At 44.3% G+C, this 26,622-nt stretch overlaps 2 protein-coding genes across 2 annotated transcripts; both read left to right on the forward strand.

Annotated features, from left to right (window-relative positions):
* Positions 1 to 1,542: 1,542 nt before the first annotated feature.
* LOC308158083 (extracellular calcium-sensing receptor-like) lies at positions 1,543 to 13,167 on the forward strand (the record flags this gene model as incomplete). The annotated part of the gene is made up of 6 exons (XM_080531678.1): positions 1,543 to 1,781; positions 3,219 to 3,507; positions 4,328 to 5,137; positions 11,412 to 11,636; positions 12,057 to 12,180; positions 12,275 to 13,167. The coding sequence occupies 6 exons, from the start codon at positions 1,543 to 1,545 to the stop codon at positions 13,165 to 13,167; spliced, it is 2,580 nt and encodes an 859-aa protein (XP_080387804.1).
* A 1,908-nt stretch (positions 13,168 to 15,075) lies between these two features.
* LOC308158084 (extracellular calcium-sensing receptor-like) lies at positions 15,076 to 26,112 on the forward strand (the record flags this gene model as incomplete). The annotated part of the gene is made up of 6 exons (XM_080531679.1): positions 15,076 to 15,314; positions 16,936 to 17,224; positions 22,985 to 23,794; positions 24,170 to 24,394; positions 24,955 to 25,078; positions 25,217 to 26,112. The coding sequence occupies 6 exons, from the start codon at positions 15,076 to 15,078 to the stop codon at positions 26,110 to 26,112; spliced, it is 2,583 nt and encodes an 860-aa protein (XP_080387805.1).
* Positions 26,113 to 26,622: the final 510 nt, after the last annotated feature.

The following is a 26,622-nucleotide window of genomic DNA, read 5'->3' on the forward strand; positions in this document are numbered from 1 at the left end:
ACCTGGGTGTCATAAATCATACTTATCTAGGAAAAATGTTAATGAAACAATGTTTTCATTGCTGTTTATTATTTAGAATTTATATTCTCAATTGAATTTCACATTTATCTAATTAGAATCAAAGCTGTAAAGAAAATACAGGTGATGAACAAGAATAGAAATGAAAGAACCAAACTAAGATTGTTTTTGCCAATAGCTATGAAATACATCTCTCAAAAATGTCTGCAAATGCTGAATCACAAAACACGAACGGAATGTACACTGTTTTCACTGTCACTGTCGAAATACAGTATTATGTCTGAAAAATCCCAAATAAGTCTGAAATACCACTGACTACAATTGTGTGTGCATGGGTATGCCTATCTACACAACACATGAAGCACAGAATGTGACAGTGTGTGTACCTCAAATGTACTTTTTGCAGTTGCTGCATACGTTCTGTACAGTGCAAGAAAATGTATTTTTTTTTACAATGTTGCACTTCAAAGGGTAAAAAGTGCGAGAGCAGACGGCTTCTTGGCACGGGAAAGCCAGAGCAGAGGTGTGTGAGTGAGTGAGTGTCAATGTGAGTGTGTGTATGTTTCTGTGTGTCTCTGTGCATCCGGGCCTAAATGACCCGAACATCTTATGAAGGACATACATTTGTTGGGGTATTGTAGGATATGTAAAAAAATAAATGTTTTCCTTTTACATGTTTTTCATAGAAAATAAGCTAAGGCCATGGAGTTTCAGATTGATAAAATGTATTATTGTACCATTTCTCTTTAAGTAAAAATGTAAAACGGGTCCGGTTGACCCGAACACCACACAAGAGTTAAGAGTTTGATTTCATGTGACAGTGTTATTTCTCAAAAAATATTTTCAAATTGCATTTGAACTTCACGAACAGTGCATAACATACACATGAAAAGTAAGCTGTGCTGCATGTTCATATATTTAAAGGATGTATCACAATTAACTTATTTGACATCCTATTTGCTTAACTCAAACGTGCTCTTGGAGTGCATGGTAATAAATCAACATTTAATCCATTATCATTGTTTCGTTTTATTTCAGTATAAGACATAGGATGAATTTTCATAAAAGAGATCAACTTTGTTGAAATGTATTTAATGGACATCAACTTAATGTGTTGAGTATGCTAAGGCAGATCCATACCAGAAAGAGTAGAAACAAGTGATTCATCAAGCAAACATTAATCTCTCTTCTCATAATCAGTACTCACTTCATACTCATAATTATTACTTTTAAGAGAGGTATTTGGAATATAATAGTATATGGCAATATCAAGTTGTAATTAAACACACTTGCTGTGCTCCAAATCAAACACAGAATATTTGGGGGGGTCGGGGCAGGGAGTGATGATGAGGTCAAGTGATGCCTATTTTTTTGCAAACTCCTGGGAGATACCAGACGTAGTGAGAGGTAATGACGATAGTGGGGGTATAAAACAGAGCTCTCTGCTCTGCACATAGTCTGTCTGCATTGGACCAGTCTGTGTCTGTGTGTACAGAATAACCAATATACACCACCAGCTTGAAGATGCCTCTGAAGATGCAGTGGTGTTCCCTGCTCTACCTTGTCTCTGCCTATCTGACAGGCGCCTCTTCAACTCTGACTTCTTCAGCCCAGACCACCTGCTCTCCTCAGGGGGGGTTTGAGCTGCCTGGGTTCACCGCAGACGGTGACTTTATGATCGGGGGGATTTTCCCCCTTCACCACAGGGTGCTGCTGCCTGCCACAGACTACACTACCCAGCCCCTGGCAGCACTGTGTCGTGGGTGAGCTCAGATTGTATTTCTGTAGTGTGTGTTTGGATTTGTGACCAAATGCTTTCCTCTCGCCTGTTGTCTTCTTAAAATCTGTCTTTGACTTGTGTTCAAATGCATCGTGTGATCGGGATCAAATTGTGGTCACAAGTTTAGACTCGTCGCAGTTTAGACACTTTTTCACCTCCTTGGATGGATGAGGACACATTGTACCTGTACTGGGGCCAAGTGTACTGTACATATATTGATTAATAACGCTAGGAAATACGACGATGACATGATGTATCTCTGAACAAAATGGTTCTGTGGGTGCAAAATTCATGATGGAATGAATATGTGGATTATTTGTGATAAAATTTGAAACGTTATTTTTTTACACCAAGTGTAGACAGGTTTCATTTTTATACTTGTCTCATCTACTTCTTCTTCTTTGTTCTTTTTTTGGCTACTCCACTTTGTCCTCCCGTCTCTCCTCTCCTTTCTTCTCTCTCTCTATGAGGTTAAAGTAGAGATATTTCAGCGCATCAAAAGTAATGGGACAGTTTCTGGTTAGTCAGGTGTGTTTCTGTACTTCATTTGTGCACAACAGAGCTGTCAATGTCTAAGAAAGTATTGATTCTAGGTTTTTGGAGTGTGCTGTTGATGTCTTTCAAGGGAATGACTATTTGAACATCACGAAGCTTGTATGTTTGATTAAAACTACATGACATCACTAGAACTAGATTGGTCACCTAACCTACCATTAACATCTGAGGTGGTCTGCATGGGAGTACTACAGGCTACGTCTATCATTGAATGAGTAGGCAATATCTGCTCCAGTCAAACCGAAACTAGACATATTTTAATTAACAGTGTTAATAATGTGGGCCCATATAATGCTGAATGTTTGAACACATTTAGGAGCTTGTATGTTTGATTAAAACTACATGACATGGCTAGTAGAATCTGACTGTGAACCAACAACTGTTAAAGGTGGTAGTTGACCACCTGATCTGGGCCGCCTTGATCAGATCATGTTTTTTATCTTGTTTTCAATACTCTTTTACTCATTTACTGTTATTCCTTTTAGTTTTTCTTTCTTTTGCACTGTGTTGTTTTTAATATGTTCTTCTGCACTGTATTGTATAGCACTTTGAGCTGTGCAGGGCCTGAAGAGGGAGATCCAGAACACAAATGTGTGCCATTCTTGTGTATGAATGGTGCTATATAAATAAAGATTGTAATATAGATTATTATTATTATTATTATTATTATTATTATTAACATGTATAGAAATAGCCTTAAATAAAAATGTACATAAGAAACATGCTTCATGATCCCTTAAACTTCATGATTACTTAAACAGGGCACTTTTCTAACTGTGTGTGTGTGTGTGTGTGTGTGTGTGTGTGTGTGTGTGTGTGTGTGTGTGTGTGTATGTATGTGTGTGTTCGTTGTGTATATGTGTAGGATCTTCCCCCGGGCTTTCCGCTGGGCTCAGACGTTGAGGCTGGCAGTGGAGGAGATCAATCACAGTCAGCAGCTGCTGCCCAACCACACCCTGGGCTACAAGATATATGACTCGTGTACTATGCCCGTCACAGCCCAAAGAGCTGTTCTGGCCATGCTGAATGGGCAGGCTGAGGACCAAAGTCCAATGTGTTCTGGTGCCGGTCCGTTACTCGCCGTGGTAGGGGAGGCTGGGTCATCCCAGTCAATTGTTGTATCCAGAACTCTGCAGCCCTTCAGAATCCCCATGGTGAGGGATTATAAATGGAGGTTGTTTTGACATGTGTCATGTCTATGTTGCAAAATTGTTATATTGTTTTATAATAAGAACCATACGTCATAAAATGTTACTTCAACTGAAATTAATCACCAACACTATTTAGACTGGCACAGGAAGAAAGGTGACTAGATTCATGCTAAATTTAGGTTCCTTAGTAGTTACTTATAGCTTGAAGACTCTAGTCTCCAACTCCACTGAACTAGCCACAGGCTCTTTGCAATTCTTAGAACTGCACTGTTGAAGCTACTAACCAGCTCAGTGGCCTTGCGGTTAGAGTGTCCGCCCTGAGATTGGGAGGTTGTGAGTCTGATCCCCGGCCAAATCATACCAGACTATAAAAATGGTACCCGATCCGTCCCTGCTTGGCACTCAGCATTAATGGTTGGATTGGAGGTAAGACCCTGCGACATACCAGGGTCCAGGGGGTGTACTTGTACATCAAGCTGCCTCACGCTACGGGAACAGGAGATGAGCCTAATGGCCGATAGGGCAGGAGCCTGAGAAGCATCAGTTGGCAAGGCTACTTACACTGTTGAAGCTAGGAACACCAAACTAAATTAATAATGTTCACAAAACTCTTAATTAAGAAAGCTGAAAGCTTAATGTTGTACAACTTAAAATGGGTTTCAATGGTCACCAAAATCCTATTTATCATAGTTGATGAACTACCAAAAGAAAATAACTTACCTTCTCTAATTCTATTCCTATTGTAATGATACACATTGATTCAGAAAAACATGTTTGCAAGAAATATATTTAAAAAATTCAATAGGCCAAATGTTTCTTACAGATCAGTTATTTCTCCACCTGCTCATGCCTGAGCAACCAGAGGGAATTCCCCACATTTTTCCGTGTTTTACCAAATGATGACTACCAGGTCAAGGCCATCGCCCAGCTCCTGCAGCACTTTGGCTGGAAGTGGATCGGTGTGGTGAGGGAGGACCACGACTATGGGCACTTCGCCCTGCAGGGCCTGAAGAGGGAGATCCAGAACACAGACGTGTGCCTGGCCTACGACGAGATGATCCCCAAAGACTACAGCCGCCAGCGAGTGCTGCAGATCCTGGATGTGATGCGGAGCTCCAAAGCCCGCGTAGTGGTGGTCTTCTCTGGAAATGGAGAGTTATTTCCCTTCCTCAAGGAGTTTGGCGAGCAGAACATCACTGGGATCCAGTGGGTGGCCAGCGAGGCTTGGGTGACTGCGGCAGTGCTGGCAGAGACATACCCGTTCCTGGATGGGACTATTGGGTTTTCCATCCGTAAAGGGGATGTTCCGGGGCTCGGGGGCTACCTGCGAACGGTGGACCCCGGTAGGTACCCCTCTAACCCCCTGGTGCAAGAGCTGTGGGGGGCCCTGTACGGCTGTTCTCCCTCCCCGTCCCCCTCCAACCCTTCACTGCCCCCCTGTTCGGGACAGGAGTCTCTACTGGAGAAGTATTCGTTCTATATGAACACATCCAGTCTCAGAATTAGTTACAATGTATACAAGGCTGTATACGCCATAGCACACTCCCTACACAACCTCCTCCAATGCCAACCAGGGAGTGGGCCCTTCAGCAACGACTCCTGTGCTCACAGCACCAACATTCACCCCTGGCAGGTATGTGTGAGTAAACATTGTACACACTACATTGCAGGCTGATACATTGAATATAAACTCCTCAAAAAAAGTTTTGAAACGTTATTTCAGTCGATTCCTCCTCCCCTTTAATAATACCAATTGGTATTGTATTTTATATTGTTGGAAAGCCTGATTAGTCACCTTTACAACGAGGTACAACTTGTAAGGATCATGCATTCATGGAATGAGTAACACAGCTAAACATGTGGGTAGCCAAAATGTTTTGCCAAAATCCCCTGCAATATTCTTCTGTTGGTATTCACTCTCGTTTTGAGCTTCAAGTGCTGGCAGGTGTATGTCAGTCACAGGTGTGTGACTAGCACCTGAATGGCAACTAATTGACAGGAATCATATTCTGGGGCCAGTGGCGATCCCATATCTCCAGAATATGGGACCTAACTCCATCCTCCAGGATGACAACGCTCGCCCCCACAGAGCCAGGATCATCACAGAGCACCTCCAGAATTTGGGAGTGGAGAGGGTGGAATGGCCTGCCGTGAGTCCAGACCTCAACCCAATTGTTCGGTCTACTTGCCGACCGAAAGGCTGGACTGAAGGACACGGATACCATTCAATTCGTTTTTCTCTTATTTTAGTGAAAATTGAACAGATTGTAAAACCTGCGAATGCAGACAACAAAACATACATAAATACACAGCTCTGACACATTCAAAGACTAAAACAAAACGTATAAATGTTATACAAAGCACGCATCAAACACACTAACCGTGGCATCCCTCACGTCCTGGCATCACACAATGAATCCCTACGCACGGTCTCCCACTATTTAAGCACCTAATCACAGCCCCCAATATCCCTACGCACAACTGGTCTCTATACTCAAACAATTCCCACGCAGTTATGAGGCATAACCCAAAATAATGTTACTAATAACTAATAATTAATAATAACTAATAATTATTCAAATAACATTTCAAATAAAATGTCACATTTGTCCCATTTTATAGGCTAAAATATGCACACTGAACACACCCCATCCTAACTGGACAGTACACCTCCCACCTAGCCGATCTAGCTACTAGTCTAGGGAGGCTACCAATGTCCCTTGTTCCTCAATGGGGAGGAGAACAACCATCCTCCTGACATCCCGGTGGAGGACGACCCCGGGCAGCTTGCCAGAGCCTTTCTTTTCTCTTGTTTTGGCTCCTCCTGGAGAGGCAGGGCCCTGGTGAGCGCTCCTGAGAAGGCCTTCCGTTTGAGCTTGTTCACACTTTCTCGAGCATCAGCTGCCACTTCTGCTGCTGATTTCACGGGCCACTCCTCAAAAGGCTTCTCCAGGAATCCAGGTCCATTCTGCCACAGAGAATCTTCGCTCAGTTTTTCAGGAACTGCTCCTCTTGTGCTGATGTCGGCCACATTGCACTCACCGGGGATCCACGACCACTCGGTTGAAGACCCTGTCTTCCCAGGGTCCCACGTTTCCTTGGCTGAGCTCCCGCCTCCTGCCTCTTGTTTCAGCTGATTTGGTAGCACCAGGGTTTTGGATGTCGCTCCAGGCCTCTCCCCTCCACAGGTTCTGGCGTCGTCCTTTCTCCTCCCACCTTGGCCAGACCGGACCCACGGCTTTAGAAAGAACCCTCCAGCGCTCAAGATCTCCTCCACTCCACTTGTGATGGTGTCGAGCATCTTCAGATCATCATGGGAAGTCAAGATGTCGTCGACGTAGCTGTCTTTCTCCAAGACACGATGCTCTTCCTCCCTTTCAATGAACTGAGGTAGCCCTGCTGTCTCCCTCATTGCTAGTTGAGCAATGCAACCAGCAGGACGGTCTCCAATGTTCTCCCTCGTGATGGCGTACTCCCCGATGTCCTCTTCAGGATCGTCTCTCCAAAGGACCCTGTGCAGGTGTATCTCTCGGTTCTTCAGCCACATAGAGTTGTACATTTTGGTGATGTCGCCCAGGGCCGCATGCTCCCCAGTCCGAAACCGCAGGAGCACAGCCCTGATGGGGTTCAACACGTCTGGCCCCTTTAACAGAAGGTCGTTAATGCTGACACCTTTGTATGATTGGCTACTGTTCCACACTAACCGGACCGGTGTTGTCACAGAATGGGGATTGGGTGCAACCAGGTGGCTCTCGCACCAAACCGGACCTTTCCACTCTTGAATCTTCTCTGGTGTGAGCCTCACTGCTGCGCCCCTCCTTACCATCTCGTGAACCTGCTCTCCGTAGGCAGTTCGCCACTCCGGCTGTTTCAGGAGGCGTTTCTCTGTTCTTAGGAATGTTGCCATCACAGCTCCTCTGTTGTTCGGTAGACTGGATGGATCCTCTGTCCAAGGGTAACTAGCATCCCAATGTGGAGCATCGCTGTGGTGATCGCTGGCAACATAGGACAGACCCTCCTTTATCCTCTCCAGCTCCTTTTCTTCCGCCAGGGTCATCTCTTTTTCACCCGGCTGGCACGCTCCACAACGACATCCCCCGCATTTGGGTTCACAGGCTTCCACAGGGTTCCACAGGCTTCCACAGGGTTCCAGGAGCTTCCCGGATTTTGCTTCAGTGCAGCTCGTAACTGCTGTCTTATTCGTGAAGGCTCTCCTGACTTTTCTCTCAATCTCTGGAGCGAGTTGGGACAAGACCTCTTCCTGTTCAACGGTCAAACTCCTTGCACGTTCACCGCCGCTACTTGGAGTTTCTCTCTTTTCCCCACCATCCTTCTTACTGTCTCTACTGGGGCAGAGAAGGTAATGGTGGTCTGACGACTCTCCTTCTTTGCAGCCTCTCTTGGTGCAGAGGAATTTAAGGTTACACTCTCCATCAGCGCCATGTGATGAAAGGCACAGCCGGCAGGCTCTAGACTTCTTCACCGCGGCCTTTCTTGCTGCCAAGTCGAGGCCTCTGAACTTCTTACAGGTGAACAGCCTACTTCTGTGTTTATCTTCGCACAGAACACAATTGTCATCAGCGCTGCCTCTCTCAGTGGCTCTAGTGAAAGCAAACTTCTTCCCAGTATTCTTCTCTGGGATCTCCGTGATCTCCATCTGCTCCAACTGTTCGAGGATGCTTTCCTGCTTTTGTAGGAAGTCCAGGAAGGTGTCAAAGTATCTCTCCGGCTGGAAACCATTTCGGGGGTCTTGTTTGAAAGTAAGCCACTCTTTTTTCAAAGTGAGTGGCAGTTTGTTTTCAATGGCTCCAGTCACCAGAGGGTTTTTGATGGCTACTTCATTGTCAAGATCTTTAAGGTCTGCTAGAGCTTTCTCTGTGATTCGGATCAGATCAATCACCTTCCTGAATTGGTGCTCTTTGACTGGAGAAATCTTTTGCAGCTCTGCTACGATCAGGTTGGTGATTGCATTCTTGTTTCCGAAACGATTCTCTAGCACCCTGAAGACATCTTCGGCAGTATTGTGGCTCGCGAGCCTGAGATCCTTCACTATGGTCTCCTCTATACTTTCCAGAAGTTGAAACTTCTTGACTTCCGGAGACCCGGAGGGATCGCCTTGTTCCTGTAGGCTTTCCCAATCCTTCCTCCAGCGGTAGTATTCCCGAATGCTACCTCTAAACGTCGGGAGACTTGTAGGCTTCAGCCTCACTTTTGGAATGCCTCTCGTAGCTGCATTTCCACCCTGTGCGCCTGCTTGAGTCTCCTCCAACGCTTTTTGCTGGGCTTTAACAAGCTCTGCCCGTGCTTCAGTCTCCGCCTGTTGAGCCAGGATAAGCTGGGCGCGTCTGGCGCGTTCTTCCTCTTCAGCCCTCTGGCGCTTTCCTTCAGCTATTGTGCGGCGGGCGCGGTCTTCTTCCTCAGTTGCCTTTTGAGCTTTTCCTATCTCGGCGTCTCTATCTCGCCTGAGCTTGTTCTTTGAGGACATCAAATGATGCAGTCGTCCCTCCACGTCTTCTATAGCAGCGACAGGGGCCCAGTCTCTCCAGACAGAGAGCTCTTTCTCTGCTCCTTTAGTGAGCTCCTCTAAATGGTGCACTTGTCTCTCATGGCAGTCATGGTCTAGCTGGCCCAATGGGACCTCTTCTGTCTCTTCTTTAGCTCGTTCAGCCTCCCTGATCGCGAACAACACTCTTCTTTCACCGTATCATGACCACAGATGGAGTTTTACGAGATCGCCAACCTTCGACAATTTAGTCATGCAGTCTTTGCTCACCTTCTCGATGTCTCTCGTCTGTTGTTCCGATAGTTTGGTGGGGTCCTCTTCCGCTTCTGCAAGCAGACCCTCTTCATAGCTACTATTGGCTTCCAGGAGCTTCTCAGCTTCATTAGAGAAAGCCTGCCACTGGACCTTTAATTCGCTCTCGACCATGGAGGGTGTAACGTGGAGCATGAAGGCAGATTTTTGGTTAAAGCTGGATTTAGCTGAATTTCTCTCTTTTTTCAGTTGAGCTACGGACTGGTCCTCTTCAGCCATTTTCCTATTTCTTTTCACAGACTATCAATGTTTAAATTTGTATTCAAACTCTGCTGTTATTTTCTTTAACAGATTTAAGTCCCTTCAAACTGCTCACTTAGTATTTTTACTTTCGTTTTATTCAACTGTGACGTTTTACAGTCAAAACTGACATTGATTTACTGCCAGAATAAATGGGACTCTTATTTTGAAACTCCGGATCTTCTGTGTATATTTACTTCCTGGTTACTGCAAGAATAAATGGGACTCTTATTTTGAAACTCCGGATCTTCTCTCGTGAGCCTCTCGTGCTCGTCAGTGACGCACTAGTCTCCTCCTCCTTTCACAGTTTGGATATCACTCCGCTTAGCCACTTTAGCCGACACAGTCAGTCCCACGTTAATCACTCTGGCTAGCAAGGCAAGTCTCTATACACATCCAGAATTGAATATACACATTGAATTAGTCCGCTGGTCAGTGCTGTTGCTTACCCGACCGCTTTCCTGGTCTTGCTGTCCTCTCGCGCTGTCTCGCGCTGCCGACACTGTCACTTTTCCAGTAGGCTCTGCACAGACACGCTTCACAGACAGCACACCTGGCTAGCTAGCTCCGGTTAATTGCAGCCACTTTTCCGAGTTCCCTCGACGCTTGTATTCGTCCCACGGAGAACTCCTCTCTGAATGTGGCTGTCAATTTACTTCTCCACCACCTCGGGAATCTTTTCAAAGATATTTCTTTGACGCCCGGGCCGTAGGTTTTACAATTGTTCGGTCTACTTGCCGACCGAAAGGCTGGACTGAAGGACACGGATACCATTCAATTCGTTTTTCTCTTATTTTAGTGAAAATTGAACAGATTGTAAAACCTGCGAATGCAGACAACAAAACATACATAAATACACAGCTCTGACACATTCAAAGACTAAAACAAAGCGTATAAATGTTATACAAAGCACGCATCAAACACACTAAACGTGGCATCCCTCACGTCCTGGCATCACACAATGAATCCCTACGCACGGTCTCCCACTATTTAAGCACCTAATCACAGCCCCCAATATCCCTACGCACAACTGGTCTCTATACTCAAACAATTCCCATGCAGTTATGAGGCATAACCCAAAATAATGTTACTAATAACTAATAATTAATAATAACTAATAATTATTCAAATAACATTTCAAATAAAATGTCACATTTGTCCCATTTTATAGGCTAAAATATGCACACTGAACACACCCCATCCTAACTGGACAGTACACCAATTGAACACTTGTGGGATCAGCTTGGGCGTGCTGTACGTGCCAGAGTGACCAACGCAACCATGTTGGCTGACTTGTGGCAAATCCTAGTTGAGGAATGGGATTCCGTCCCACAGCAGTGTGTGACCAGGCTGGTGACCAGCATGAGGAGGAGGTGCCAAGCTGTTGTGACTGCGTATGGATCTTCCACAGTTCTTCTGTCAGACTTTCCCTGACAGTGTAAAATTAATAAAGTGTAAAAATGGCTAATATATGTTGTTTTTTCCTTATTACTGTGGGAGAGTGCAATCATCCAATCCACCAAGCAACTCAAAACGAGAGTGAATACCAACAGAAGAATATAGGGGATTTTGGCAAATATTTTTGGGCCGCTTTTAGCTGTGTTGCTCACGTTTAGCTGTGTTGCTCACACGTTTAGCTGTGTTGCTCATTCCACGAATGCATGATCCTTACAAGTTGTACCTCGTTGTAAAGGTGACTAATCAGGCTTTCCAACGATATAAAATACAATACCAATTGGTATTATTAAAGGGGAGGAATAATCAACTAAAATAAAGTTTCTGAACTTTTTTTGAGGGGTTTATATAGATATCAATGAAATCCCTAAGTAGCATACATTTTCATGTATAATAGGTCCAGCAATACCTTCAAGATGTCTCCTTTACCATATCTGGAGAAGAGGTGAATTTTGATAAGAAAGGGGACGCCATCGCATCGTATGACCTGATGAACTGGCAGAGGGGGGCAGATGGAAAACCCCGGCTTGAGGCTGTGGGTCTGTATGATGGAGCAAAGGATTCTGGGAAGGAGCTGGTGATCCAGGACGAGAAGATTGTGTGGGTGGGGCATCAGAGCAAGGCAAGCTGCTCAAACTCTGTGTTTACCTACCGATGTAGAGAGAGCTGGATGTAAGTGGATCTTTATTAGAATATGTACTTATTCGTTACAGGCCAAAGAGGATGTTTGTCAAATAAAATAGTGTTGCAGGCTCAATCGGGGAGTGGAGCCAGCAGACTGCAAGATACCTCCCTTCAATTATCCCTCCCCTCACCACTCCTTGCCATCAAATACAATAGTTAATAAATATGCCACTAATTCTGGTTAGCCTGATCGCCAGACACTGTGATACAACATATTTCACTGTACCCACAGTATGTGGCTAAACTTTTTCACACTTTGAATCCCTTTTCCAATTGGTCCAAACACACAGTCATTCAGGTGAACTGACCCACATATCTGGTCTCTATGTCTAACCCGCCATGTCTCTGCGCTGTTCAGGTACTGGAGTCTGTCTGCAGTGCCAGCTGTTCTCCAGGATCCAGGAAGGCTGTCCGTCGTGGGGAGCCTCTGTGCTGCTTTGACTGTGTACCATGTGACAGCGGCAAGATTAGTAATGAGACAGGTGAGTGAAACAATCATCACAGCATTCATTGTATGGTCTCCTTGACAACTAGATTTGCACGTTAAAAAAAGGATTCACCACTTTTCTCTTCTAGATTCCATAGACTGTTCGCCCTGTCCTGAGGACTTCTGGTCAAACGCAGATGGAACAGCTTGCATCCCCAAGGTGGTGGAGTTCCTGTCCCATGATGCAATGGGGATAGCCCTGACGGTAATCGCTGTAGTGGGAGCTTGTCTCACCGCCGCCATCCTGATGGTCTTCTTCCACAACAGGAAAACACCAATTGTCCGCATCAACAACTCAGAGCTGAGCTTCTTCATCCTGCTCACCCTGACTCTGTGCTTCCTGTGTGCGCTGGTGTTCATCGGGAAGCCCACTTCCTGGTCCTGCATGCTACGTCACACCGCATTCAGCATCACCTTCTCTCTTTGCATCTCCTGCATCCTGGGCAAGACTCTGGTGGTCCTGGCTGCCTTCACTGCTACCAGGCCTGGAAACAACATTATGAAGTGGCTGGGGCCCAAGCAACAGAGGGTCATCATCTTCAGCTGCACCCTGGTTCAGGTGCTGATCTGTGCAGCCTGGCTCATTGCTGCACCTCCCTTCCCCTCCAGAAACACCCACACACGCTCCAAGATCATTCTACAGTGCAGCGTGGGTTCCAACCTGGCGTTCTGGTGCGTTCTGGGATATATCGGCCTCCTGGCATGCTTGTGCTTTGTCCTGGCTTTTCTGGCCCGTAAGTTGCCTGGTAACTTCAATGAGGCCAAGTTCATCACCTTCAGCATGCTGATCTTCTGTGCCGTGTGGCTGGCCTTCATCCCAGCTTATGTCAGCTCTCCTGGGAAGTTCACTGTAGCGGTGGAGATCTTCGCTATTCTGGCCTCCAGCTTTGGCTTACTGTTCTGTCTGTTTGCTCCGAAATGTTACATCATTCTACTGAAGCCGGAGAAGAACACTAAACAACATCTGATGGGGAAAAAATAGACATTTTGATGATTTATCTGAATTAATAAATACGAATTACACTTCACTTGGTTTATTTAATTGAGTTTTGATGAATGAAAAAACATACATCTTTGGAGAACTATCCCTTTGCTACGGTAAGTAGCAACCCATGTCCACAGGAGTTCTGGTCGAACGAGAGGAGAGACAGTTGCATTCTGAAAACATTTGAGTTCCTGTGTTATCACAAACCAATGGGAATTGCTCTTACTATGGTGTCCCTGCTCAGAGCCTGTCTATAATTGGCCAGCTTATGTCAGCTCCCCTCGGAAGCTTACTGTAGCCGTGGAGATATTCACGATATTGTCTTCCACCTTTGTCTTATTGATTAGCATTTTTGTTGCAAAATGTTATATCATATTTATCAAACAGAGAAAAACACCAAGAAACATGTCATGCAGATAGCTAGGAACAAACACAGTGATTTACTGAGCAAGCCAAAGTAATTTATGGTATGAATATGTCATACATTATTTAATACAGAGAACATTTGTAGAGAACCTCTGCATTAAATAATGTATCTGCTTTAGAGTTTGATTTCATGTGAGAGAATGCTGCCTCTCTCCTAACTCTTGGAACAGTTATGGTATGAATATGTGACACGGTCTGGTAAAAAGGGCCGCATGTTGGCCATCCTCAAGTCACGCAAAGGACTTGTTTTTGCATATTACGAAAGTTGAGCCCATTCGATATAACAAACAACAGTGTTAGGACCACTAAATACTTATAATCTGTGAATTGGATTCACTGTCTCATCTGCCGTATACTGGTAAGTGATACATGACTTAGTAAACAAGTTTTAGGATGCAAGCGCCATTGGGTTTTATGAAAGGCGCTATAGAAGTTATTATTATTATTATTATTATGATTATGATTATTATTATGTGTTCAAAAGCAAGGACTGTGTGCTCATCTAATTATGTTTATTTACGTGTTTTTAGCATGTTGATGTTCTATCAGGATGTTGTAATGCTAAACATGTAATGCTAAACATGCAGTTAGATGTTTGTAGCAAAGTTCCTTTTTAGCGCTAGCTATTAGCAGCTGTTTTGCCTATGTTCTGATTCAGAGCGCATTTCTCCGCTATTTGGTTTGAGGTGGACCAACATTAAAATAAGCATATCTTCAACTATTTTCAGATTTCAATTTATGACTACATAATTTGCACTTTCATAATCTTGATCATAAAATCATAAAAACGTAAAAATTACAATGAGGACTTGAGGACCTTTTAACCAGACCCTGTCACATGTCATCTGCATTAAATATTGTATTTGCATTAGAGTTTTATTTAATGTGACAGTGTTATTTCTCACAAAATATTTTCAAATTGCATGAACTAATAAATCAACATTTAATCCATTATCATTGTTTCATTTTATTTCACAATAAGAAACATAGATAATATACATTCATTTTTATAAAAGAGATCAACTTTGTTGAAATGTATTTAATGGACATCAGCTTAATGGTGTGTGTTGAGTACGCTAAGGCAGATCCATACCAGAAAGAGCAGAAAAAAGTAATTCATTAAGAAAACATTCATCTCTCTTCTCATAATCAGTACTCACTTCATACTCATAATGATTACTTTTATTAAGAGAGGTATTTGGAATATGATAGTATATGGCAATATCATGTTTTAATTAAACACACTTGCTGTGCTCCAAATCAAGCATATTTGGGGGGGTCGGGGCAGAGGGTGATGAGGTCAAGTGATGCCTATTTATTTTTAATTTTTTTGCAAACTCCTGGGAGATACCAGACGTAGTGAGAGGTAATGACGATAGTGGGGGTATAAAACATAGCTCTCTGCTCTGCGCCTAGTCTGTCTGCGTTGGACCAGTCTGTGTGTGTACAGAATAACCTGTATAGACCACCAGCTTGAAGATGCCTCTGAAGATGCAGTGGTGTTCCCTGCTCTACCATGTCTCTGCCTATCTGACAGGCGCCTCTTCAACTCTGACTTCTTCAGCCCAGACCACCTGCTCTCCTCAGGGGGGGTTTGAGCTGCCTGTGTTCACCGCAGATGGTGACTTTATGATCGGGGGGATTTTCCCCCTTCACCACAGGGTGCTGCTGCCTGCCACAGACTACACTACCCAGCCCCTGGCAGCACTGTGTCGTGGGTGAGCTCAGATTGTATTTCTGTAGTGTGTGTCTGGAGCCACAGAATTACATTCGGTGCCTTTTACTATTCATCCACTGTGCTCACAAGTAGGCTAGGACTAAGGAGAGAGAGCATATCCCTTCAGTCTTAACTGCTCTGAACTGGCTCACTGTATCGTTTAGTATTGATGGTTAGAAGGACTTAAAACATAGAATTTAAGTCCTTCTAATCGTGTCTAAAGCACTACATGGGCTGGGACCAGCCTATCTCACTGACTTGCTGAGCACCTATACACCTCAAGAGCACTCAGGTCCTCTGCTGCTGGCTTATTGAAGGTTACTATCAGAATCCCAAAAAAAGTTGGGGATGCTGCATTTATTAATTATACCCCTAAACAGTGTAATATTTTACCTCATGAAATCAGGGAAGCAAGCTCAGTTACCATCTTTAAGCGCCAGTTAAAAACCTATCTCTTCAATTCAGCTTTTAATTAGTGTTTTATGTGTTTTACTGCTATCATTGTATTAGTTGTATTTGTCTTTAATCTGTTTTTATTATGTTTTCAATACTCTTTTACTCGTTTACTGTTATTCCTTGTATGTTTTTTTATTTTTTATAATCTGTGCCCTCTGGTGGCCAAGACGACCATAAAGAAATCCTCAGTGGTGACCCACTCTACCAAAATAGTCTGAGGTGATCTGCACGGGATGTCTATCACCTAGTTACACCGTCTACAGAGATAGTGTGAGTAGGCAATATTTGCTCCAATCCAAGCTTGTATGTTTGATTAAAAGATAAATCTACATGACATAGCTAGTCCTGAATATTTGAACATATTTGGAAGAGCGTATGTTTGATTAAAACGTCATGACATCACAAGAACTGGATTGGACATTTAACCTACTATAAACGTCCGAGGTGGTCTGCATGGGAGTACTACAGGCTACATAAGTAGGCAATATCGTCTCCAGTCAAACCGAAACTAGCCATATTTTAATTAACGGAGGGTTAATTATGTGGGCCCATATAATCCTGAATGTTTGCACACAATTGGAGGGCTGTATCATTGATTAAGACTAGATGACATGGCTAGTAAAATCTGACTTTGAACCAACAACTGTTAAAGGCAGTAGTTGACCACCTGATCTGGACCGCCTTTACCAGATCATGTTTTTATCTTGTTTTCAATACTCTTTTACTCATGTACTGTTATTCCTTGTTACTTTTTCTTTCTTTTGCACTGTATTGTTTTTAATCTGTTCTTCTGCACTGTATTGTACAGCACTTTGAGCTGTGCAGGGCCTGAAGAGGGAGATCCAGAACACGAATGTGTGCCATTCTTGTCTATGAATAGTGCTATATAAATAAAGATTATAATATAGATTATTATTATAATATAGGTTATTATTATTATTATTATTATTATTATTATTATTATTATTATTATAATATATAATAATAACATGTACAGAAATTATTATTATTATATATAATAATAACATGTACAAAAATACCCTTAAATAAAACATATACCATAGCAATAGAAACTTCAATGTCATGTTCTGTATGTTCTCTAACTGTATGTGTGTGTGTGTGTGTGTGTGTGTGTGTGTGTGTGTTCATTCTCTCTGTGTGTATAGATTTGACCCCCGGGCTTTCCGCTGGGCTCAGACATTGAGGCTGGCAGTGGAGGAGATCAACCACAGTCAGCAGCTGCTGCCCAACCACACCCTGGGCTACAAGGTATATGACTCGTGTGCCACGCCCATCACAGCCCAAAGAGCAGTTCTGGCCATGCTGAATGGGCAGGCTGAGGACCAAAGTCCTATGTGTTCTGGTGCCGGTCCGTTACTCGCCGTGGTAGGGGAGTCTGGGTCGTCCCAGTCAATTGTTCTATCCAGAACATTGCAGCCCTTCAGAATCCCCATGGTGAGTGATTAAAAATGGAGATTTTGACATGTGTCAAGTGTATGTTGCAAAATTGTTATATTGTCATAAAACGTGTTACTTAAACTGAAATTAATCCCCAACACTATTTAGACTGGTACAGGAAGAAGGGTGACTAGATTCATGCTAAATTATGGTTACTCAGTAGTAACTTACAGACTCTAGTCTCTAACTCCACTGAACTACCCACAGGCTCTTAGAACCACACTGTTGAAGCTAGGAACACCAAATGAAATTCATAATGTTCACAAAACTCTGAAAGCTGTACAACTTGGTCAATGGTCACCAAAATCCTATTTATCTTAAACCGGGTACACACATAAAGATAATCTGGCCGATTTTGGTCGGACGTGTTCAATATTTCCGACCAAAAATCCTTATGTGTGTGGGCAACTCCCGACTCCCGACAACTTCCGAGCAGGGTTGCCATATGGGCTCGTTTTTTTGGTGGAAGTAGCGGTTTTAGACTGTGGTTAGGGTGGAAAATGTCAATCCCATCTGGCAACCCTGCTCGTGAGTCCGATTGTGACGTGAATGGAATGTGAAGTGAAGTGAAACTTTATTTATATAGCGCCTTTCGTACATTAATGCAACTCAAAGCACTTTACAATAGAAACAATGATTGAAAACAAGGGGGGGGGGGGGGATGCATGTCCAATGTTCCTTGACGGAAGTCCAATCTCGGCGACCGCAGAGTGTCATCACGATAACACCTCGATCGGGTCAGTCAAAAGTCAACAACGGCGGGGGGATGGGGTGTGGGGGGGGGATGCATGTCCATGTATGGTCCTTGACGGAAATCCAATCTCAGCGACCGCAGAGTGTCATCGTGATAACACTTTGATCGGGCCAGTCAAAAGTCAACAACAGGTGTCCATGAGGGTTGGGGGAGGGGGGTGTAGAAGGGTTGGGGTTTTGCATGTGAATCTTCTTGGCGAGCAGATGGCCTTGTGGGCCGAGCAGGGGGGGGCCGGAATGGAGATTACATTTTTCAGCAGGTTGAGATGACCTGCTATCAGTAGCCAATCAAGAAGCGAGCTGACTTCTTCTTTTCGTTCTTCGGCACTTTATTTACCCTGTCGCACATGGCTGCCTCGTACAGGTCAGTCAGGGTACTACATTAGATCACGTTTGATCACACGAGATTTCTGGCTTGGGGAACGAGACTCTAGACCAGGGGTCGGCAACCCGCGGCTCCGGAGCCGCATGCGGCTCTTTTGCCCATCTTCAGTGGCTCCCTGTGGCTTTGACCACAAATGGAAATTAACAACGATTATTTATTTTTTACGTTGCCGCGTCTCTCTCCTTGAACTACAACTCCCTGTTTACGCTGTAATGTTGTACGAGGGCCAATAGGATATGTTGGCACATGACTAGTATTATACATTTTGACTGGACCCAACATGAGACTGGATGTAACAGTTTTTTTTCAAGAGTAGACCTATATCCACAGGGATTGACGAAGTACTGCGGCAGGCAAAGCAAGAAACTATCCACATTGTCTACAACTTTGTGGCTAGATTTATATACAGACATCGGCGACGCACATCGATGAACGGGAGCTTGCCAGTGAGCGCTATTTGCCTACTTTTAAATGCAAAAAGCGGCTTGTCTTTAGCACAAACCGTTTCCAAATTATGAACTTCTAAAGAAGGTATGATATTTGGGAGCGCCGGCGTTCCTGTGGGTCTGAGAGGGTAGTGAAAAGAGGACGAGGGAGGCTAGTTTTCATTTGGTACTGTAGTCTACAGTCTGTAGATTTGTCTATTTTTTGGCTGACGATCTCTTGGTTTGCTCACTTCCACCGCTGGACTGGCCATACAATCTACCTGCCCGCTGGCAGGTGGGCCGCGCTAGTTTTGGGCCGGTCGGGCCGGTCGGGCTGCCCCCCCCCCCCAAAAAAATTAAAAAATGTAATATATATATATAAAACTAGCGCGGCCGACCCCAAACTAGCGCGGCCCAAAATAGCACGGCATCAACTAGCGCTGAATCAAGCGGCGGCCCCCGTTTATACTAACACATGGGCTGGCCCAATCACATGCTTAGGCCCTGCTGTCCATCGGCCCCCTCCCCCACTCTGATCCCTCGGCCGACAACCCAAGTGCAGTGTCATGTTCGTAGATAAGATAGTGAAAGGGGGTGCCCAGAAAATTAGGGAGAAAAAAAGTAAGAAGTTAGCAGAGGATGCCTCAAAATGTCAGAAACTGACAGATATGTTCTCTGGATCGACTGTGGGGGCTAGGCCTACTACAGATACAGCAGCCATGTCTCATCACCGTGGAGTACGTCAACAGTGAGTGAGTACACTGGTTCACACTTGCATTGGTATACTTGCTGTCCATGTCACTTACTCCGCTCTATAGGGGGGGTTTACAAATGGTATATTCAACAGACTGCCAGCATGTTGATCGGCGGTGTCGGACCGATTGTGTTGGGCCGGTCTGAGCCACATGGCAGGGTCTAATTTTTGTCCCAGTCCAGCCCTGCTCACTTCCTCCGGATGAAATTACAAACTTATCCATATTTTTTCTAAGGCTAGTATAGCCAGATAAAAGTATCAACCCACATGTTAAAAGGCACCAGAATACAAGAAATTGCATCTACTCTGTTAAAAAAATGTTTTGGGGGAACCCCCCAGACCCCCTTTACGCTATCCTAGTGTTTCACTTTTGTAAAGCACAATAAGTTTGCATTCGGTTGCATGCATATGTGCTCAGGCTTATGTATTTCTAGCCTACTTAGTAATTTTGATAGTAGGCTAATATTATAGCTTATATAGACACTTACAGCATGTGTTGCCTTCATCAGTGGCGCCGGCAGCCGGAATCCAGGCTGTACGCACTGTGCGTACAATTTTCTTTAAAGGATTTTTTTTTTTACTGTACATATAATCCATGTCTGTACATATATTGGATTCACAATAAAGCTGACTTTGACTTTGACTAGCCTAGTTATTCTATTTTTAGTCATTATCTTTGCATAATCGTTCTGACATGGTTTGTTTTTGTGGACGCTACCAGCTTGGAGTTGGTTGTGTAGGTCCTTTAGCTACCTAGCTAGCTAACATTAGCATTATTGACCCATCCAGATAAAAAAAACAGATAACTGTCTGTACTTTTGTACGCTTTCATCCTGGCGGCAGTGTGAGGGGAATGATTCTCCACAAGATGTATGTAAACATCACCGAACTGCAGCTCTGGCAGCGACTTCACTGTTTTTAGTGATTGAAATACTGCGGCGGGTGCTCTATATGGATCGCAAGTGTCCAAAATGTGTAGTTTGTTCACATATCTTAGTTTTTCTTCTTTTGAGAGGTGATCTAAATAATCGTTGCTTGAAACAGGTGGGAAAATGACAGGTCAGTGCTGCAGTTCTACGGAGTTTCCACTATGTTTTGGCCGCCAGGGCTCTGTGCCAGTCACGTGACTGCAAACTATGAATAGGTGATACAATCATCCAACCTTTGTATATTGTAGGCTAGTCTGTGCTATTTAGTTTTGTTACGTTTCTGTGCGTACCATGAAATCGAATCCTGCCGGCGCCACTGGCCTTCATTATAAGGCTTATATAAGGCTTTTAAAAAAATTGCGGCTCCAGACAGATTCGTTTTTTTGTTTTTTGGTCCAATATGGCTCTTTCAACATTCAAGGTTACCGACCCCTGCTCTAGACCATCGTTTCTCAACGGGGGCGGTACTGCCCCCCAGGGGGCGTTCAGACAACATCGGGGGGCGCTGGAACAAATATTTTTAAAAGGGGGGCGTTGAGGTGTTCACGCATAAAGTATTTTTCTCATGAAAAACAGCTGTCAGCAGTGTTATTACGGGTACGTTCGTAAATGCACGAACGGTCAGTTCGCTCGGACAAACTGTCTTTTCAGTCAGAGCACCCATCTCTGAGCGCTCCCAGAGCGCAGTGTTCTGAACTTGGCCGGGCTCTGTGACGCAGACACACGTAGCGCAGCGCCCCAAAAAATAAAAGTGAGTGTCATCAAGAAGATTAAGCTAAAAACTCAGCTAGCAAAGGCAGAGCTTTTGATAGTTTCCAATGTGTCTGGGTAAGCTGCATTGTAGAAGAATCTTGACAGTTCATGTACAGTGCAGAAATTGCAATACTATGCTAGTCTACGATAGAAAGAACCCCGGTTCATCCCATCTGTAATGTCATGTTGACCATGGATGCACCATAGCTAATGCTAGCACAAGCCAACTTTCAACCCTTGCCATCCTTTTCTTGCATAGCACCCGCAAATGAACACGGAGTGGAATAGGCTATATAACTGTAAATAGTTGATTGTCTTTGGATTTAGCCAGTTGGCGAAGATTTATGAGGAATAGGCTATTTAATTTGTGTTGCTCATCTAACAGCGATACGGTGTTGTTCAATTTACGGTCTTGTTTCATTTCTATGAGTGTTTTCCTTGTAGGCTATGCTTGAGTGACATGTGTTTCAGTTTGTAGGCTCACTGTAATTGTTGGCTATAAGCGAGAGAGAATATTTCTTATGTTAGTTTTGATACTCAGTCCATGTCCCCGCCGGTGTCGTAAGCCTGTCGTGCCAAATACTCCCTCCCCGCGTATACACACTACCCTCTGCGCATATGCGTTCGCTTCGTTCGCTTCCTTTCAATACAGCTTATTTAATTTAGTTAAAATGAGTGCTAATACCATACCACCATACCAGAACATCACAGCAGGAACAACCTATCTCAAAAAAGCGATCGTATTGTAATAAACCTGTCCGGAAAGTTCTCTGTCGCTTAGCCTACCAATAATCTAACCTGGAGAAATCAGCTACGAATGTCCCCTCCCCTCGCAGGTTCATCACAGTATATTACATAAATGTATTACTGTTAAGTGTTGTTGTGGATGTTATCCCTAGTGCCATTCTGAGGTTAGCATTGCGATGTGTTCGTCTTAACGTTTACAAACTAAAATATACGATCGCTTTTTAGTGATATGTTGCTCCTCATGTGATGCCCTGGAAACGAACACATAAGCACTCCGAACAGCTGTCAACGTCTTTTGTTGCTATAGGAAACCACTACTCTGTCTGCTTGCGAATGATCAGCTGTCAGCAGTGTTATTACAGGTACGTTCGTAAATGCACGAACGGTCAGTTCGCTCGGGCAAACCGTCTTTTCAGTCAGAGCACCCATCTCTGAGCGGTCCCAGAGCGCAGTGCTCTGAACTTTGGAACTTTGTTAACAAAGTCTAATCAAAAATTAATAAATATTAGCATCATAAAACAGTCTGTTTGTATTCTCTGATGTTGTCTGAGTTTGTTTAACACTCATAAACAGCATTTTTATTCACATTCACATGGCCTTTCTGCTCTCTGGTAAACTAATGATAATGATATTCCAACTGCCCAGTTAAATCAAATCTATTATTTGGCATTCAGTGACATGCTTTTTAAATGATATAACACAGAATATTAGTCAACATTAATATTCAGGGAAGAAAAAAAGCCAACTTTTTTTGATGGGGGGCGGTAAGAGACCTGGAGAATGGACAGGGGGGCGCTGGCCCAAAAAAGGTTGAGAACCACTGCTCTAGACTGTCGTAACAATAATCTTTATGTATGTGGGGTGCTGAAATGGGAATATCGGCGCACACCACACACAATACGATCAAGGCTTTTCAATCCAAGATTTTTTATCTTCATGTGTGGGGTCTGTCTCAGATAAAAAAATCTGTTAAGATTGTGAAAATCCTTATGTGTGTACCCGGCTTTACAGATCAGTTATTTCTCCACCTGCTCATGCCTGAGCAACCAGAGGGAATTCCCCACATTTTTCCGTGTTTTACCAAATGACGACTACCAGGTCAAGGCCATCGCCCAGCTCCTGCAGCACTTTGGCTGGAAGTGGATTGGTGTGGTGAGGGAGGAAAACGACTATGCGCACTTCGCCCTGCGGGGCCTGAAGAGGGAGATCCAGAACACAGACGTGTGCCTGGCCTACGACGAGATGATCCCCAAAGACTACAGCCGCCAGCGAGTGCTGCAGATCCTGGATGTGATGCGGAGCTCCACAGCCCGCGTAGTGGTGGTCTTCTCCATAGATGGAGAGTTATTTCACTTCCTCAAGGAGTTTGGCGAGCAGAACATCACTGGGATCCAGTGGGTGGCCAGCGAGGCTTGGGTGACTGCAGCAGTGCTGGCAGAGACCTACCCATTCCTGGATGGGACTATTGGGTTTGCCATCCGTAAAGGGGATGTTCCGGGGCTCGGGGGCTACCTGCGAACGGTGGACCCCGGTAGGTACCCCTCTAACCCCCTGGTGCAGGAGCTGTGGGGGGCCCTGTACGGCTGTTCTCCCTCCCCGTCCCCCTCCAGCCCTTCACTGCCCCCCTGTTCAGGACAGGAGTCTCTACTGGAGAAGTATTCGTTCTATATGAACACATCCAGTCTCAGAATTAGTTACAATGTATACAAGGCTGTATACGCCATAGCACACTCCCTACACAACCTCCTCCAATGCCAACCATGGAGTGGGCCCTTCAGCAACGACTCCTGTGCTCACAGCACCAACATTCACCCCTGGCAGGTAAAAGTACATTGAGCTCAGAGTGCAGGTGCACTTTATTTGTTGATCAATCTATCAATTATTCATCCCAAACCTGAGTGGACACATCAGGCTCAGATTTTCTGACAATTGATTCAGGCCGGGCCAGGCTTGGGTTTGCCGGGGCAGAACTTTTTATATCTTGTGTGTCTATGTCATAACTTTACTCCTCTCTTCTCTAGTCATGGATGCCCAGCAGCACCTGTTACATTAAATAGTACTAATTCAATTAGTTTTTTGGTGTTATTTTTGTTTAAGCTATTAACTGCAGAAATTATTTAATTATTTCCAATTAAAATAAAGAATATCAGGCCTGTTTAATACCTGATAACGAGCATACATGTTCATGTATCACAGGTCCAGCAATACCTTCAGGATGTCTCCTTTACCGTATCTGGAGAAAAGGTGAATTTTGACAAGAAAGGGGACGCCATACCATCGTATGACCTGATAAACTGGCAGAGGGGGGCAGACGGAAAAACCTGGTTTGAGACTGTGGGTCTGTACGATGGAGCAAAGGATTCTGGGAAGAAGCTGGTGATCCAGGATGAGAAGATTGTGTTGGTGGGGCATCAGAGCAAGGCAAGCTGCTCAAACTCTGTGTTTTCCTACCGATGTAGAGAGAGCTGGATGTAAGTGGATCTTTGATTAGAATTAGGATAGAATGGACCGGATTTACAGACAAGGCTTAAACCTAGTCCTGGACTAAATCACACTTTCAATGTAAAATCTCCATTGAAGATGCTTTTTAGTCTAGGATTAGGCTCAAGCCTTGTCTGTGAAACCTGTCCATTATGTCCTTAGTAGTTACAAGCCAAAGAGGGTATAGGCTACTCCAGAAAATAGTTTATAATAATGCCACTCATTTTGTTTAGCTTGATCACCAGACACCGCAATACAACATATTTCACTGTACCCACAGCATCTGGCTACACGTAAATGTTTTCGCTCTCAATGATTCCTTTTTCCAATGGTAAAATTCAGGCTCAATATACTGTATGATCTTTTCAGAGATTTACAATGGACCAGTGGTATACATTCTTACAGATACTACTATTACATCAAAACACACAGTCATTCAGGTCAACTGACCCACATATCTGGTCTCTAAGTCTAACCTGCCATGTCTCTGTGTTGTTCAGGTGGTGGAGTCTGTGTGCAGTGCCAGCTGTTCTCCGGGATCCAGGAAGGCTGTTCGTCGTGGGGAGCCTCTGTGCTGCTTTGACTGTGTACCATGTGACAGTGGCAAGATTAGTAATGAGACAGGTGAGGGATCCATGAAACAATCATCACAGCTGCTACAAGTATTATTAATAGCACTGAGCTATCAATTGCATTGGTTGTATCATCTCCTTGACAACTAGATTCAAGCACTTACCACCTCTCTCACTCCATCTCTTCTAGATTCCATAGACTGTTCACCATGTCCTGAAGACTTCTGGTCAAACGCAGAAGGAACCGCTTGCATCCCCAAGGTGGTGGAGTTCCTGTCCCATGATGCAATGGGGATAGTCTTGACGGTAATCGCTGTAGTGGGCGCTTGTCTCACCGCCGCCGTCCTGGTGATCTTCCTCCATAACCGGAACACTCCCATCGTCCGCATCAACAACTCAGAGCTGAGCTTCTTCATCCTGCTCACCCTGACTCTGTGCTTCCTGTGTGCGCTGGTGTTCATCGGGAAGCCCACTTCCTGGTCCTGCATGCTACGTCACACCGCATTCAGCATCACCTTCTCTCTTTGCATCTCCTGTATCCTGGGCAAGACTCTGGTGGTCCTGGCTGCCTTCACTGCCACCAGGCCTGGAAACAACATTATGAAGTGGCTGGGGCCCAAGCAGCAGAGGGTCATCATCTTCAGCTGCACCCTGGTTCAGGTGCTGATCTGTGCAGCCTGGCTCATTGCTGCACCTCCCTTCCCTAACAAGAACACCCATTACCAACGTTCCAAGATCATTCTAGAGTGCAGCGTGGGTTCCAACCTGGCTTTCTGGTGCGTTCTGGGATACATCGGCCTCCTGGCGTGCTTATGCTTTGTCCTGGCTTTTCTAGCCCGCAAGTTGCCTGGTAACTTCAATGAGGCCAAGTTCATCACCTTCAGCATGCTAATCTTCTGTGCAGTTTGGCTGGCTTTCATCCCAGCTTATGTCAGCTCTCCTGGGAAGTTCACTGTAGCGGTGGAGATCTTCGCTATTCTGGCCTCCAGCTTTGGCTTGCTGTTCTGTCTGTTTGCTCCAAAATGTTACATCATTCTACTGAAGCCGGAGAAGAACACTAAACAACACCTTTTGGGGAGAAAATAGACATTTAGATGACAAAACAAATAGACATTTTGGTTATTTATCTGGATTAATAAATATATAATTAAATAAATGGACTGACTTAAATAGTGCCATATTCCAAAGCGCTTGACAATGGCCTCTCATTCACACACACATTCACACACCAATGGCGGCAAGCTACCATATAAGGTGCCAGCTCGCTCATTAGGAGTAATTTCTTCACGTGAAGTCAGCCGGGGTTCGAACCGCCGATCTTGCAATCATTAGACCCGGCTCTACCTCCTGCACCACAACCACCCCAATAATAAATATAAATAATAATAAATAAATAAAATAAAGTTGTTCTTCACTTTTTTTAATTGAGTTTTGATTAATTTAAAAATATACATCATTGGAGAACTACCCATTTCCTACAGTGACATGCAATAACATAAACTGGTTATTGAAATAATTTAATCATTAACTTGCTTGGCTGTCTATCATCTTTGGGGGATTACGACGTGGGTGATGAGGTCAAAACGATTTCAATAA

This window comes from Nansenia antarctica (genome assembly GCF_963989245.1).
Source record: "Nansenia antarctica genome assembly, chromosome: 5".
NCBI lineage: Eukaryota > Metazoa > Chordata > Actinopteri > Argentiniformes > Microstomatidae > Nansenia > Nansenia antarctica.